General features: G+C 27.1%; 1 protein-coding gene across 1 annotated transcript in view; it reads right to left on the reverse strand.

The window, feature by feature from the left end:
- LOC145845879 (uncharacterized) overlaps positions 1–12,300 on the reverse strand; it is a 32,711-nt gene extending 20,411 nt beyond the window's left edge. Inside the window, exons 1-6 of the mRNA XM_082952894.1 lie at positions 12,261–12,300; positions 10,936–10,957; positions 10,826–10,890; positions 10,157–10,426; positions 8,793–9,052; positions 8,344–8,445 (exon numbers count right to left, since the gene is read on the reverse strand). Of these exons, the coding sequence (XP_082809020.1) occupies positions 8,344–8,445; positions 8,793–9,052; positions 10,157–10,426; positions 10,826–10,890; positions 10,936–10,957; positions 12,261–12,300 (759 nt within the window). The remainder of the gene's footprint in view (positions 1–8,343; positions 8,446–8,792; positions 9,053–10,156; positions 10,427–10,825; positions 10,891–10,935; positions 10,958–12,260) is intronic.
- Positions 12,301–13,914: the final 1,614 nt, after the last annotated feature.

Here is a 13,914-nt window from a genome sequence, read left to right on the forward strand (position 1 = left end):
TAATAAACAATGATCTTATCACCTATAAGTGGGAGCCCCTCAGATCAGATCGCAATTCCCACAAAGATCAAATCAGAAAACCGCTCACCGTCCAAGAGTAAGGGGTCACAGTGGTTGTAAAAAAAAATACGATAAAATAAAAATAAAGATAAAAAGGTGCACAGGCGGGAATTGATGTCCCCCTACAAGTGAATGAGTTGTTTCGATGGTGTATTTTACGTTTAACAGCAATTAAAGAACCTAATTATATTAAAATAAATAACATCACGGTTGAAATTATAAACGTTTGTAAATCGACAAAGAGTTTTACAATTGAGATGAGTTAGAATTGAGACTTGATGAGTTTCAATAAGAATAATAAGTTACGGTCTTACAATACAGGTGATGTGATCAAAATTTGTTGTTGGTACAAATAAAAAATTAGCGAAAACCACAGAATCCGTAATCAATGTAGTATTTAAGAAAATGTTTTTCTGTGTAAAATTTTGTCCTAAATGTTTTCAAATTAATACACACTCTGTCGTTTTTTTTTTTTACATGCAATTTTACCAATATTTCTGCACACATTATAGTATTTTAAAATAAATAAAATTAGAAACTTTTCTCAAGAGTACATGATTACAAAATGAAAAATAAGTAAATATTTTCGACTTTTCACAGATTTTCAAACTACTGCTTATATTAAAAAAGACTTTTCGAAGTTATAAGATTGCCAAACATAATTTTAGTTTTATCCTCCGATTAAATTTCTCAAATTAAAGTAGCTCACTTTCTAATTTAAAGATTTTAATAGCGTTTGAAAAGTTTTGTTAGTGCCATGTTTAATGAGAGTTATAACTTATAACAATTTTTATTTTCACACTTAAAGAGATGAATGGCTTCTTGTTTATTTGAGCAGCAGTTGGCAACTAAAACTTTTATTTATTAATAACGCACGATTCTTTAGGGTATATTGCTTTTGGTATAAACTTTGAAACTTGAGGTATTAAAGATAAACAAATATAGAACAATATTACTGAGAGGTTGCCAAAGGTTTTTCAGAAATTTCTTTCAGGTTTTCATAGTACGAACATTTGGGTCTTTTTTACTATAAAATTAAGTTTAAGATAAAAAACTGCTTTATTGATCTAATAACACTTAAAGATATTGTAAAGCTATTTTTAATTTATTCAATAAAAAAACTAGTAATAACAAATAAAGATAACCTTTATGACAGATTTTTTGTTTCAAATCGAAATTTCATTGCTCCACATTTAAAAATAGTTTAAAATTCCAGATTTTTTTCAAAATTTCTCAAACTCCAGGTTTTCTAGTCTAAATTGTCAAACCCCACGCTTTTCCGGTACTCAAGGTTTTACGGCAACGCTGAATCAAGACAGCAAAATATAAAATTTAAACGGACATATTTAGAGCATATTTGAAAATTTGGTGCATAATGTAGAGTATGTTTACAGCAAACTTAATATTGCAACAAAAAACGCAAGTTTAGAGAAAAGATGGGAAACTGTATACGGATGAAACTCTTTTTGTTGGCGACAAATCGATATGTGAAAATGTACAGGGAAAATCATCTCGGCAAGGAAAATCTTTTGAAAGCAAGCAAGGAAAATCAAGCGAGATAAATCGCATAAAAGATAATCGCGCTATTCGACTTGCTCTTTATATTACAATACCATATATATATGTATATATATATACATTTATAGTTTATTAAGATTCGGTCAGTAAAAAATTTTAATTAATAACAAAACAAAAAGCAGCGTATTTTTTAAACTTAACTTACTGTACAAAATTCTTCAACATCATTATACGTCACAGTATTTATAAAATGTGTAAATTCTAAACTTCTGCTAAACATTTCTGATAAACTTAAGCGTTTCTGATGACTGTTTCTATCTCACATATAACAAAAGTAAAAAAATGTTGTTTATTATATAGATAAATATACATATATTAATACAGTATTACGTTTTTTACTAAAACAATTATATATATATAGAAAACTAGGTGAACATTTAAACGTAATCCTAATATGTTTATATGTAAGTTTTTTACGTCTTGTAAAAAACGTTTTTATTAAAAAAGCCTTTAAGGTGGGCTCTGTGTTGAAAAACCTAATTTCTAAAGTTAATCAACTTATTAACATACATATATATATAAGAAATCATTTTTTTAATTGACAGTTGTTACCGTTTTCTATGCAAACTGCAGGTACAAACTTTTAATATACAATAAAAAGCAACTATTTGCTTTGAAATACTTTATTTGCTTTGGAAAGACGCCTTTCAGCGTTGAAACAGCTGTATTTAAAAGTTGCTATCTTTTATATAAAAAACTATAGATACAATCCAATGACTTAACGTTATTTTACTTTAAAAAATGTATATGATTAAAAAAAGTGTGCATCTTAACTATTAAACTAAACTAATTAGCACTTTTGTGGTTGAAATTTAGTTTTAAAATAGAGATCTAAAGCATTGTAATTTTTTTTTAACAAACATCAGATGATAAAAATAATTTTTGTTTAAAAAGTTTCTGTATGTAGTAACGTGGCACACTTTTGTGCACAAAGAAGATCAATTAGAGCAGCAAAATATTTCTTTTAAACTTACAATTATTATGTACTTGTAAAATGACTGTATTAGTATGAAATATAGTGATGCATATTAAGAAATTACAAAACAGTAGAGTTTAATAAATGTGAAAATTCATAAAAACGTAATTTAAAACTTATTGTTGGTCAATAAAACAAGTTTCTGTGCACAAGAAAATATTTTCATTTTACGCGCGTTGTGCACACTAGACAAGGTATTTGGAATTAATAAAACACTTTGGCTATTTTTCATATACATTTACAAAACCTGCCTAAAATGCAAAGATATGAATTTAACTTCAAGGTAATATAAACTTTGTCGAGCTTTTTTTTAAACACTTTACAATTACAAGAATTAAAGTGCTTATACATCTTAATACTAGCTTTTTAAATTCTAATTATTGTGCTAATTACTTTGTCAGTCTTAATTTTTTGTGTTTTTAGTAAAAACCTATTCATAATTTTATATTCTTTTAGGTTCTGATGAAAAGTAGCGAAATACGTATTAAACTATCACAGAAAAACTTGGGAGATTGTTTTATACTTGTTGTGCATTTAAATAAAAGCTAATAATGTTTGAAATTATAATGTGTTTTAACTTGTTAAAGTTTTTCCTTCAAATAACTGTATCAATCTTGTTTAGAAAACATCAAACATTTAGAGTAAACAAAGCGATCAAATTTTTAGCAACAATCAATAACAAACAACTTAACAAAAATACTAGTCTGATCAAAAATAAAGCTGCTCACTCGAAAACAAATCAAAATAAACTTAAACTACTTTCAACGCAAAACAAAGCTGCCGAAACAAATTGTGAAAAAACTAATCATACAACGCAGCACTCAATATAAAAGCTGGAAAACAGAAACAGCGAAACAGCTCCACTGCGAAGCGCACACAAGTCGCTTCAGTGGCTAGAAATTTGCAGAAAGGAGCAACATTTGTGTGGCAGCAGCTCTGTACGGAGAAGCTTGTGCGGTGTAAATTTCAAAGTCACGTGTTTCACGCTTCACTGATTTTGCACTGAATTTTTTCAGTTCGGAGATTCGACATGAACATCAAGTGATTTTGTATGATTTTGTCGAGTCACAAATTCATATGACTGTTCATAAATAATGATTTAATGTTTAAATGAACAAAATTTACATAACTGCTTTTCATCGAAACCGATCTTGTTGTTTGTCGGTTTTTATTTTTACAGCTTGTGGTAAAATTTTTATTGGTAAATTTCCATGCGAAGATCCATTACAATACAACGAATTTCAAAAAGCATATAAGGTAATGTTAAACATATAAACCTTTTTTTACTTTTTTGGTGTAAAAAATAATCAAATACAAATAAAAGAAAATAACTTAAAAAAAAAATTTTTCCATAACTCGTTGTTTATTTATTCATCAGTTCGGAATATCTTATCAAAAAGTTTTACATAATAATGTGCAATATCAAACTTTCAAACATTAGAAACTAAATAAAAATGATTTTTTTTTAATAATTAACATTTGATTTCTCGCAGCTGACGTCAATTTCAACTTTTTTGCGGTATTGTGACGTAACAACCGACAGAGAAACGATTGTCGGCCGAGCAGAAGCTACAAAAAACCATTATTTATTCATAAGTTGAAGTTATAAAATAAAAATTTGCTTGTTTACGAAACTGATATTTTTAATACATTTTATGTTAAATTAATATCAAAAGTTCTGAATATATCAGTTTTCGGACATTTCCTTTTCATTTTGGAAAGTTTGAAACATCTCATTAATTATTTAAATGTTTTATTACTTATAGAAAACTAACTAAAACAATGTGTTTAATACCTGGAAATTGATTTTACCAGCAAAAATAAACTCCATTGTTCAACTAAGGTACAATGGAAATTCAGTGAAAACCACTTTATTTCCAGTTAAATACTCGAAATATTTAAGCTTCAAATATAAATGTCTCATTTAAATTGCATGTTAAAGAGAAGACTGCAAATACTTTTGATATAAATAAAAACTTCAGGAAATATGTTATTTTTTTTCAATTCAGAAACTAACTGGTTTTTTATCATTGACACAAAACAAATATCAATTCTTTTGCTAAATATTATCACTTTCTGTTCGACTGTTTTATATTCGACTATTTATTGAAATTTGATATAGATCTTTTAAGATAAACTAAAGTGACTTAATTTAAAGAATGGTATAGCAATGTTATAATTTTTACAATTTTAGAAAAATACACATTGCGACAAAACAAACAGATTTGTTTTAACAAATACTTCTGATTAACACAAAACAAAACTTCACTTTAATATATTATAACGATAAAAAATAGTAAAATCACTAATTGAACGATACAACAATTTTTAAACTTATACAAACATATAAAAACCTAATATACTTTCAAACTAGTTGAAATTGTTACAACAAACACACACTGTTTGGCATAAGTGTAAAACCAGCTACACACAACAAACTTTGTGACGTAATAATTGAGAAAGGAGTGAATAAATATTTAAGTGTTTGCACACAATCGTTTGGTTGCATAAACGTTTTAAATAAACTTTTTGTAGCTAAAATTTGAACTGAAATATTTTTGTGAATATGCCAGTTTAACAACCCTACCGGTTTAAATGTGTTTTAATGTTTTAAATGTGTAAAGCAAGTTGTTCTAAACGAGCGATACCTAAATTTCCAAATTCAGTTTGGCAATTTCTTTGGTGATTTACAAACGTTTCATACAAGCTGTTTGAAGTTTTATTTGATGAATTTATTAATATTAATGTCATAAATTCGTTTGGCTACATAAACAAAACTAAAAGTGTAAAAAATGTATGCATACTTATAAAACAATTCTACAAGTTTAAAATTTGTTAATATTTAATTTAAATTTAGTTACACTCAAGTTTTAAAATATGTACAATAAATGATTCTAGTTATAGTTTTTTGGTTTCGGTGCAACCACTAAAAATATGTTGTTTACAAATTATAGCCTATTATTATTTAAATACTTTCTTAGCCAATTACTGTACATAGTTTAACACTTTAGAAATATAATTCTAAACTGTCAACTAGTAACTTTGTATTGAAATAAAATAACTATAACTATTTTAGCAGATGTCGTTACTTAAATTGGACTCGGTTTTTAAAATCTCAACTTTTGTGTTTTTTTTTTGTCTCTGGTGTGTTTCTTTACATAAAAAGTTAAGGGCATAGGGGGATCCACCTTGATTTTTACAAGTTGATCTCATCCTACAGAGTTCTTTATATTTTTTATTTTTATTACTATCTTAATTAAAAGCTGAACGGTTATTTTGAACTTAGTATGTCGCCAGCATAATTACTGATGAGTCAAATCAAATTAGACGTCTACGTTAGTATTTGGTATTAATATCCAAGTCATCTCAATAAGTTTATTAAGTTAATTTCTTTAATTAAAACTAATAAGTATATTTAGACTTATAGAATTATGAGTTAAACATACTCAAATAAATAAATAAATAAGACCGCGGAAACTCTTAAATTAATGACCTTTTAATGTTCCCTAATAAAACAATCCAAACTTCAAACTTATCAAATTTTAACAGCTGAATCAACTAAGATTGTCACAATTTTTAATAATTTAACAGCTAAACGTAAAGAGTCACAACAGAAGTTACAACAAAGAACTTCTCACAACTCAAACAATAAACAGCTGTTACACATTTTCACCACTAGCTGACGCCACACATGTCACAATGCTAATTACCGGCCGGCAATCTTACATGAAAGCTTATAGTTTATAGTAAACTATTATAGTTCTTATGACAGCTTCAATCTCGTATTGTCATTTTATATTTTTACTTTAACAGTTCAACATTCGAGACATTCTTAATTGTTATTCATAACGACTATGGTGATACTTCATTAGCGCACTTACAAAATCTCAACTTCTTTTAAAATCTTAACTATTATTATATCATGTTCATATTAAATAATTTATATAAAGTTCATTGATCATGAAAATGTTCATGTCCTCTGACGGCACGATCATTAAAAACATCTCCCGTTTGATAACTTTAAAGCTAGGGGTTCCACCATAAACAAATCTCAGAGTAGTTAGTCTTAAACGTTAATCAGTTGGAATAAGTTTACTACTTGAGTACTATCCATTTCCAACAACAATTACTTTTCGTAGTAAGTGATTTTATATAAAAGTTTCATATGATGATTACGCCTACTAAGCGCATTTAAAAGGTTTTAAATGTTAGCCACTAACTACTTACCAGCTTAGACGTCTGAAAATCAGTGGTCATTAACTTAAGAAAAGGTAAAGCTATATTTACATTTAATTACTTAAACTGGTATAAATTGGTAGTATTTGAAGTCAGTAAAAAAGTCATAATCAATCAATTTCATGTATATGTCTTTCAAATCTCTTTGTAATTAAAAACACAGGTTACAAAACATATTTTAGTTTATTTGTCTCTGTATCAAACTGATTCGAAAAATTCAAAGTATTTTTTGAGATATGAGCAGTCGAAATCGGTGACCTCAATAGGTTCCTAATGGAAGGCGCAAACTAAAAAGGCGAAAAAATACCATTTCACTAGAAATCTATCTCCCCCTTCATTTTTTCATTATCATTCCAAAAAAAATGTCGGACCCCCCCAATGCCCTTAATCTCTGTATTAAACTGATTCGAAAACATTAAAGCTTTTTTTTTCTTCTAACTATCAACAAAAAAGGTATGAGCTTTACGAGTTAAATATTTATTTTATTCAAACAATAAGTACCTTTTTAGTAACAGTCTGTTTTGTGTAACTGCAACCAGGCACATTCTGATCTGATTTCGAGTTTTTGGATATTCTCTATATTTGCAAACTATAATCATGTCGTGTTCATACTCAATAATTTATATAAAGTTAACTGATATTGAAACTGCTCATGTCCTCTGACGGCACGACGATAAATAACATCTACTGTTTGACAAGTTTAAAGCTAGGGGTTCCACCATAAACAAATCTTAAAGTAGTTCAAACGGTAATCAGTTGTAATAAGTTTACAATTGTACTATCCATTTTCAAAAACAATTACTTTTCGTAGTAAGTGATTTTATATAAAAGTTTCATATGATGATTACGCCTACTAAGCGCATTTAAAAGGTTTTAAATGTTAGGCACTAACTACTTACTAGCTTAGACGTCTGAAAATCGTCAACTTAAGAAAAGAAAATCTATATTTATATTCAATTGCTTAAATTGGTATAACAAGTCAATTTTTGGAAGTCAATAATAATTAGTTATAATAGTATAAGTCAGTATAAATCAATCAATTTCTTGTATATGTTTTTGAAATCTTTTTGAAATTAAAATCACAGGTTGAAAACATATTTTAGTTTATTTAGGTCATATGGAAGGTCCACCTTGATTTTTACAAGTTGATCTTATTTTATAGAGTTTTATCTGAGCTATCAGACATTTTTAACCGCTTGAAAAAATTCAAAGTACTTTTTGAGATATGAGCAGTCAAAATCAGTGACCTCAATAGGTTCCTAATGGAAGGCGCAAACTAAAAAGGCAAAAAAAGACCACTTCACTAAAAATCTATCTCCCCCTTCATTTTTTCGTTGTCATTCCAAAAAAAGTGTCGGACCCCCCCCAATGCCCTTAATCTCTGTTTTAAACTGATTCGAAAACATTAAAGCTTTTTTTTTTTCCTCTAACAATCAACAAAAAAGGTATGAGCTTTACAAGTTAAATATTTATTTTATTCAAACAATAAGTACCTTTTTAGTAACAGTATGTTTAGTGTAACTGCAACCAGGTACATTCTGATCTGATTTCGAGTTTTTGGATATTCTCTTTGAGCTCCTTTCTACAGGTGATTTCTGTCCATTAAGAAATTTGTGTTTGAAAACAAATTTAAAATTAATTATGTTAGCTTAAGTTTTACTTTCTATATTTGAATTTCTTAATGATAAACTTATTTTATATAGCACAATAGATAACAAAATTTGTAATAAATTAGTACTTTTTGTCATATTTTTACTGAAAGTTAATTTAAAAAACTGCAAATTTTGGTATGCGTTTTTTTAAATAAGTGTTAGTTTTTTTTAAATAATGAAAAATTCTAGACCAGCAACTATTTTACTTAAAATAAAAACTTTTATTATTGTTAATGTAAAAAATTTAAATTACACTTGTGCTTCTCAAGAAAAGACACAACTTCGTTTACCTGAGCGTTCTTGTTAGTGTTGAGCATCCTCAATTTTCCCCTGGTCATCACAGATGTCCCTCCTTTCTTGCTCACAGTAGGGAATTCCCCACTTGTTCCCGCCTTTCTCAGCATTTCTTCCCTGAGTTGGGCCTCGGAGGGGGGAAATATGGTCTTTTTCGTCTTGCAGCTGTGGTGCTTGTACAGCGGCATCCTGTGGTCAGAGTTCAGGTCGACCGTCTGACCCGGCTTCAGTTTCAGGTAAGGGGGAAATTTGGTTTCTGTGATTTTAATTTTTATATTAAAATTCTGAAAAACTATTGGTGAGAATATGGGAAAGTTTCGTTTCTAAAAAGAGAATTTCTGATAAATTTTAATTCAAAACGTTTAAAAACTACTGTGGAAAAAAAATGGAGATTAAAATGATCCAACGCTTCATCTTATATTTATTTATAAACTAAATAATCAATATCTAAATACTTGTTTTATTTTAAACTTTAAAAATATAATTTTCTTAATTGCCTTCCATTTAAATTGATGAGAAAACTTTAATTCTCTTGCAAACTCAACGACTAATTGTTACGGAAAAAGTTAATAACAATTAAAAAAAACAATGCAAAAGTACTCGAAGATAAACTGTTAGTGCTATTTAAATGGAATACAGAATGTGGCAAAACGCTCTCGTACTTTTTGTCTTACTTCGAACTACTTTATGAGCTAGTTATCAATAATTACAACATATGTTTAAAATTTTGTATTTCAAAATTAAAAATCAACAAAGATGATGCATACAATTATTAAATTTTAAACTAAAACCTACTTACAAGCTTACATTAAAAAAGTACAAAAAACAAAGTTTATATAAATTATTAATACTATATGTTTTGGTTTTAAGAAAACAAATAGAGAGATCGTAACTACTGGAGAAGAAATAATTAATTTATACGTTTAAGACTTTATTTTACAAACTAAGTTTTGGTCAAAGACCTCGTCAGTGCTTAAATAAATCTAAAAAGATAAATGTTTAAATGCTATTTTCCATGACTGTCACATCTTTTTAGATTTATTTTTGCACTGACGAGGTATTTGACTGAAACTTAGTTTGTAAAATAAACTCTTACAAGAATAATTCATAAATCAATAATATATATTTTGAATATAGACCACGCCTTCCAAGTGTTGGCTGACCTCCTAAACGCCCTTTACTTAACTAGCAAAAAAAAACAAAGTTATTAAAGTTTCAGTTTAAAATTTCAACAAAATGTTGTAAATTAAACTAAAAATATAACATGATTTAATCTATGGTTACACTCCTTCCCTCAAAAACGAGAGAAAATAATTAAATCTTAAACAGAATGACAAAATATGAAATTTTTCAAACTGACTTGCCCTCACTTTAATTCTTCTTCTGCTCCTGAGCGCCTGGGTGTTGTATATGGTGTATCTGGGTTCCCTCCTGATTACAGTCGGGTCCTCCTCTTCTTCTTCTGAAGACGTATCACTGTCCTCACTTAAATCTTCTTCAACAGGACCTGGTTGGTCAGCTTCTTCTTTCTTCACTTGAGGGAAATACCCTGGCAGTTCTGTTTTCACTTCTTCTTTTATTACAAGATCATCACTTGGTTCTTGCTTCACTAAACCTTCTTCTTTAGTTTCTGCAAAGTTTGTGAAATAAAGTTTAAATATTTTCTACATTAGAAAACAATATATTAATTTAATGATTTATTATTGACTAAACTTGAGTACCTTGTTAATGGTTCTAAATTATTCGAAACTTCAAGTTTACAACCTTAGCATAATGATAGTAAATCTCAATAACTATTAAGCTTACGTTTTTGTATTGTAAATAAATATTAATTAAGAAAAGTAGTAAAATATATTCTAATATTTCTTTTACTTTGGTAAACAGCTTTACAATACAAACAAAAAGGCAAGCTGAAATAAATGCTTCTAAATTAAATAATTATTTATGATAAACAAACAGCTTATAAAATGTTTATTTCAAGCACATACTTCAGAAAAAATCATTAAAATAAAATAAACTTTCTTTTTACCTCTTACAATCAAAATTAGTGGTTTAGCCAAGTTTGTCTCAGGCTGATAAAAACTGAAAGACAAACTTTAAAGCACCAGCCAGTCTATATCGAGCTTGCTGCTTTTATACTTTATTATGACGTCACAAACAGCTGTGTGGTTTGTGATGTCACAAGGGACTTGATATGAAGAAATGGAATGTGTGATTGAAAGTGGTGTGTTGATTTAAAAGTGTTCAGCTTGCAATCGAGAGAAAAATGTTTCAGTTGAGAGCAATAAGGTTTAATAGTTATAAAATTCTTTTAAACAATTAATTGGTATTCTATTTATATTAATTAAATGTGTTTTAAGCTAAGTATAGTTTAAAAGCTGTACGCTTAAAATATTACGTTTTAATAGTCAGTAAACTTATTTTTATTTAAGTTTTATTTATCCAAGTTTTAAAAGTTGTGTTCAAGTTGAATGGTTTAAAAATAATTAAGATTCTTCTGTGTGTGACTACTTTTCTTGTGAGAAATTTTATAGAATTTTAGTTTTATAATGAATTAGTTACAACTTAACTCATAGAAGTTGTTTATAAGATTAGCTGCATAAAACTATCTAAATTTCTTTGACACGTCATAATGTGTACTTTTGTTATTCTTTCGAAAATTTTGCTGTTAAGTTTTTTATTTTTCTGATGACACATTCAAAGTGTAGAAACTATAGTAAACCAATCAAATTTATTTGATTTTTTGTATTATTAATATAATTTGTTTTATTTACATTAGTATACTCAATTTATAATGATTTGTTTGCTAAAAGGTTTAACAGGTACTTTGGTAATATTTATATAACATTTGAGACTATTCAAATAATATTATAAGATTACAATCTTAATTTTATAATTATGTGTTTTTTTTTGGTAAATATATTCACTTCAACAAACTTAAATTTATTTTTGTTTTTTTTAATATGGTCTTTGTTTGTTTATAAAGTAAAACATACTTAAATAATATACATATTTTTTAACTCAACTTTTTTCAAATATTAAGTTTGTGTTTCAAAACCAGTAATTCAATTTAAATTCTTTTAGATTAAAATAGCTTTAAGATTTAATATAAAGCAAATAATCCTTTTCAAGACAGCAGCTTTACTAAAATTACTTCTTCAAATTTAAAATTTAGATGTTTTTGCTTTCATATTTCAAAAGTACTTGTTTAAATTATGATTAATTCTACATTTAAAAATCTTAACATTTTTAACAACTGCATTTAAGTGCATTAAATGATTTCACTTTCTTTTTTTAAATACTTGTTTTTAATTTTGGTTATTTTACAGTTAAAAATCATACCAATTTAAACAATTTGATTAATTTACAGTTAAAAATCTTACCAGCTTTTAGAACTTGAATAATTTACAATTAAAATCTTACCAGTTTTAAAAATTTGGTTAATTTACAGTTAAAAATCTTACCGGTTTTGATAATTGCATTTGAAGGTCCTGCCTCGTCCATTTGAAAGATTTTGATCAAAAATTTTTATATTTCTAAAAAATATGTGTCAGTTTTACAAACAAAACAGCTAAAGAATTTCATAACTAAAACTCTACCACAGATTTTAAGTGAAATAAGTACTACACAGTTATGTGTACAACTGTAAAAATTATAATGAAAAATGTTTAGTTTCCAACAAAGTTGAATAAAAAAATAATTTTTCATGATGATAACTTTTAAGGCCATGGGGGGGGGGGGGGTAAATCATGTTTTTTACAAGTTGATCTTATTTTATAGAGTTTTTTCCAAGGTTTGAGATGCTTTTTATCGTTTTAAAAAAATTGAATTATTTTTTGATATATGACCAGTCAAAGTGCGGCCGAATAATAGGTTCCCTATAGGAAGGGAAAACTAAAACAGCAAAAAAAGACTATTTCATTTAAAATCTATCTTCTCCTACATTTTTCAATTAATCTTCTTCAAACTTTAACAGTCTAATCTTTATACAATAACAAAAAAAGGTTACTTTGGAATTTAAAAAATTTTGTGTAAAAATATATTAAAAAAAAAAAAACACTTCTTTTTTAATTATTGTGATAAAATTTTTATTTTTAAAAATCATTAAAATTCTAAAGTAACGTTTTTTTTTTCTTTTATTATAAGGAACGTTTCCTGAAAGCTTGAAGAAGATTGCTCAAAAAATTAAGGAGGAGATAGATTTTTAGTGAATTTTAAAATTTCCAAGAAAATTGACCCAAAAAAATTTGCGGTCCATACATTTATATAGAATTTTTTTTTACAAAAAGTTAAATATCTCAAAAGTTAATTGATATTTTTGAATTCTATAAAAACTGACTTGAAGTTTGTACTTAAAGTTTTCATATAAAAGCCTAAGTTAATTTTTGTAAAAAAAAATGTTGGACCCCCCCCCCTATGGCCTTAACTCTAAACTTATGTTGAAATATGCTATTAAATTTTCTATAACAATAGGCTACTAAATTTTACAAATTTTGTTGTTGTTCGACTACAAGTAAATCTAAAAACTCAATAAGTCTATATTTTCAAATGTAAATTTTATGGTCTGTCTGTTTAAATTTCTTCTTTAAACAACTGCAACAACTGCTTAGTGAAGTTTACTTAACTCTTTTGTATTTACTGTATTTTTAAATATTGAGCTTAAGATTAACAGCTTAAATCGTAAATTGAGGATTAATGGCTTAAAGAATCTTAGGTCATACAATTTAATCTCATTTCAAAACCTTATGATAAATATATACAACTTTTTTCAAGTTCTAGCCAAAAGGTATAGGAACATATCTTATAGTTAAGCAACTAATGAAAAAAACTAAATGGTGAAAAATATAAAAAAAATAATTCTAATTAACTTTTAACATAAATTCAAATGACATTTTATAAAATATTTAAGTAAAGTTAAGGCCATAGGGGGGGGTAGGCCATGTTTTTTACAAGTTGATCTTATTTTATAGAGTTTTTACTAAGCTTCAAGTTGCTTTTTACCGTTTTTAAAAATTCGAATTAGTTTTTGAGATATGACCGGCCAAAGTCGGGCCGCATAACAGGTTCCTTATGGGGAAGGAAAAACTAAAACGACAAAAAAAGACTAATGCATTCAAA

The sequence above is a fragment of the Thalia democratica genome, unplaced genomic scaffold (assembly GCF_965202585.1).
Source record: "Thalia democratica unplaced genomic scaffold, ktThaDemo2.hap1.1 HAP1_SCAFFOLD_183, whole genome shotgun sequence".
In the NCBI taxonomy this organism is placed as follows: Eukaryota; Metazoa; Chordata; class Thaliacea; order Salpida; family Salpidae; genus Thalia; species Thalia democratica.